The sequence below is a fragment of the Halyomorpha halys genome, unplaced genomic scaffold, assembly GCF_000696795.3.
Source record: "Halyomorpha halys isolate HHAL.00 unplaced genomic scaffold, Hhal_1.1 Scaffold1149.1, whole genome shotgun sequence".
In the NCBI taxonomy this organism is placed as follows: domain Eukaryota; kingdom Metazoa; phylum Arthropoda; class Insecta; order Hemiptera; family Pentatomidae; genus Halyomorpha; species Halyomorpha halys.
Genome location: NW_027116429.1, coordinates 192,832 through 195,554, shown reverse-complemented (window position 1 = coordinate 195,554; position 2,723 = coordinate 192,832). Strand labels below are relative to the sequence as shown.

The window sequence follows — 2,723 nt, the reverse complement described above, 5'->3', positions numbered from 1 at the left end:
GAGAGAGAGAGAGAGAGAGAGAGAGAGAGAGAGAGAGTTCTTCCACGCTGTAGAAGAAAAAGTAATTGAAGGAATTAAGTAAAGGCTTACTTGTAACTTCATACTTTTTATTATAATTACTTTAGTGATCAGGCATTATTTTCAGTTTATTTTCAAAGGTAAAAAAATATATTAAAATCACATTAAGTTGAGTGCAAAGTACTAAGTTCTATACATATTAGAATACAGATATATACATATATTTTATGAATTATTATATTATAAATGTAAAATCGCCGTTTTTGACCAAGAATCTTTTATTACAGAAATGTAGGTATAACTCGACCAGTGATTAATATTATTCTTTTCCCTATGACATGGTTTCATTTCCTCTACCCCTGTGTTATACTGAGGGTCCACTTATATAATTTTAATTGATAAGTGCTAGTTCCATACTAAACAAGCCATACTTAGCCCGTGGAAAATACTGGATGAACACTTGTACACTCCAAGAATTTTAGTGGCTAGTTATTTTCTGGCCAATCTTCTAGTTAAGCCGTGTAAATACCAGCTGGATTTTTCCCATGGAACTATTGGGAGAAGTTTTGGTATTGGTATTGGGTGGGGGAAACAAGTGGGCCTAGTGGTGGTGTTTTGCCAACTCCTGGCAGCTACCTAACTTGCTGCCGCGTACTAACCAAGGTGGGAGTGTCAAGATTTATTTTTCAGGACCGCCAAAAAATATATTTTAACTGACCCAGGTGGGAATCGAATCCATAACATTCCGAACCAAGCGCCCTGTGATCTACACCCCTGCCCCCACGGCCGTCACATTCCTATTGGGAGAGGTTAGTAATTTCAATTTGGAATATAGTATTGAATGGCCTTGCGAATCAAATCCATTGAAAAATCTATGATTATTGGTACTTTTTACTTTCTTTTTTTTTTTTTAAAACCCTTGCTTGTCATTTCTGACATGGGAGGGAGGAAGAGAGAAGGTCATCCTATATGTAACTAACCTATTCTAAAACAGAGTGGAAGAGTCAAGTTTTCATTCTGTTGGACCACTACAAAATAAAAGTTAACTCCATCAGCTTCAATGGCCTTCTCTTACCTATATTTGAAATATATAGTAAAAGGAAGGATTGCGATCATGATAAATTTTGAATCTTAATTTTATATGAAAATGTAGAACCTCCATTTTCATATAATAGGTTTTCTAAGTCCAAATGATCAAGTCTCACTTTTGGTATGTGTGCAGCCTCGCTCAAAAAAGAAAAGATTTATGTAACAAAACCAATATTTAAGGCAATTTTTTTATAGAAACCAGATTGGAGTGGATCGAGTTGTTTTTACCCTTCAGGGATATTATATATTTGACATTCCACTTATCTTTCTTGGAATTAATAGATGTTGCAAAGGTTGTAATATTAACATTTTAGCTGTATGATTTTTTTTTTCCTGAAATAAAAATAGTATATTCTGTTTACAGGTAGAATCTCCTAAAAACGTAACACCACTAATCAGAAAAATCATTTATTTATTTTTATCCATTTTGATGAGTACAAGGTTTAATTAATACATATTGTTCTATTTTATAGTTATTAAATGAGTGCTTTATTATATATTTAAAAATATTGTTATCTGTTAATCTATTTTAAGAGAGTGGGAAAAAAATATTTTTTACTGAACAATAATTATTCCTTCCAAATTAATGAAAGTTGTGTTTCATGTTATTCAATTTGCTGCTGTTTTTGTTTTTTAGTTTCTTTTATTTTTAAGGTCTCATTATATGTATATCTTTACGTTGCTTTACTCTCCTTTATTATCGTCTTACAAATGTAAATATATTTTTACAATTCATTATTTATTTTAGGCTAATGGCATAAAAATAGGACCTCAGCATTCTCCTACAAGTACTAATCTCCCTCCTGGTGGAAAATCTTCCTCACAAAATACAGGCTGCTGCTAAATGATAAAATTTGAGTTGTTTTTTTTTCATTTAATGATTCAAGTGATTAAATTTAAAAACTGTTCTTACCAAATCGCTGAAACTTAGTGTTATATTTTCTTTTATATCAGCTTTTTTTGGTTAAGTGAGGTATGTTAATTATGCTTTAAAAATCAATTTGTGCGCCTCAACTTTTTTAATTTAAATACAAACTAAACTGATTATTTTAATTTATATTGTAAGATCTTATATATATATATACATATTTTTTTTTAATGTATTTATTTTAGTAAAGAATCTACTTCTTGATATTTTATTTGTTTTTTTCTGATACTTTTAAATAATGTTAATGGTAGACTGATGTGAAAATATGGATACACATTTAAAAGGTTGGTGCACTTATATTGAAGTGCTACCTTAAACCATATTTTAAAATATATATTTACATTTTATATTCCAACCAAATACAATTTTGTAAGATGAATCTACACAAACTATACAAATAATATTTGTGATTAACTGAAACAAAACTACTTAAATATAAATTTAAATAAATTCAAGTAACTTTAGATCACTAAGAAAATTTAGAATTAAAAAATACAAATGAATTCTTTTGTTTAAAACTACTAAAAGTTATAGTTTAATATAATTTTATATTATTTATTGGAGTAAGTGTCTATTTATGTATATTCCATATGCATATGCATGATTTATATTATCACTGGTCCAGAAAAGATCTAATTAAATATTTCTAGTCTATATTATGTGTGTATGAATGTGTGTGTATATATAT

General features: G+C 28.9%; 1 protein-coding gene across 1 annotated transcript in view; it reads left to right on the top strand.

The window, feature by feature from the left end:
• Positions 1-2,100, top strand: part of Rab2 (RAS oncogene family member Rab2) — an 11,900-nt gene extending 9,800 nt beyond the window's left edge. The window contains exon 5 of the mRNA XM_014433040.3: positions 1,856-2,100. Coding sequence (XP_014288526.1) covers positions 1,856-1,951 — 96 coding nt within the window. The 3' untranslated portion in view covers positions 1,952-2,100. The remainder of the gene's footprint in view (positions 1-1,855) is intronic.
• Positions 2,101-2,723: the final 623 nt, after the last annotated feature.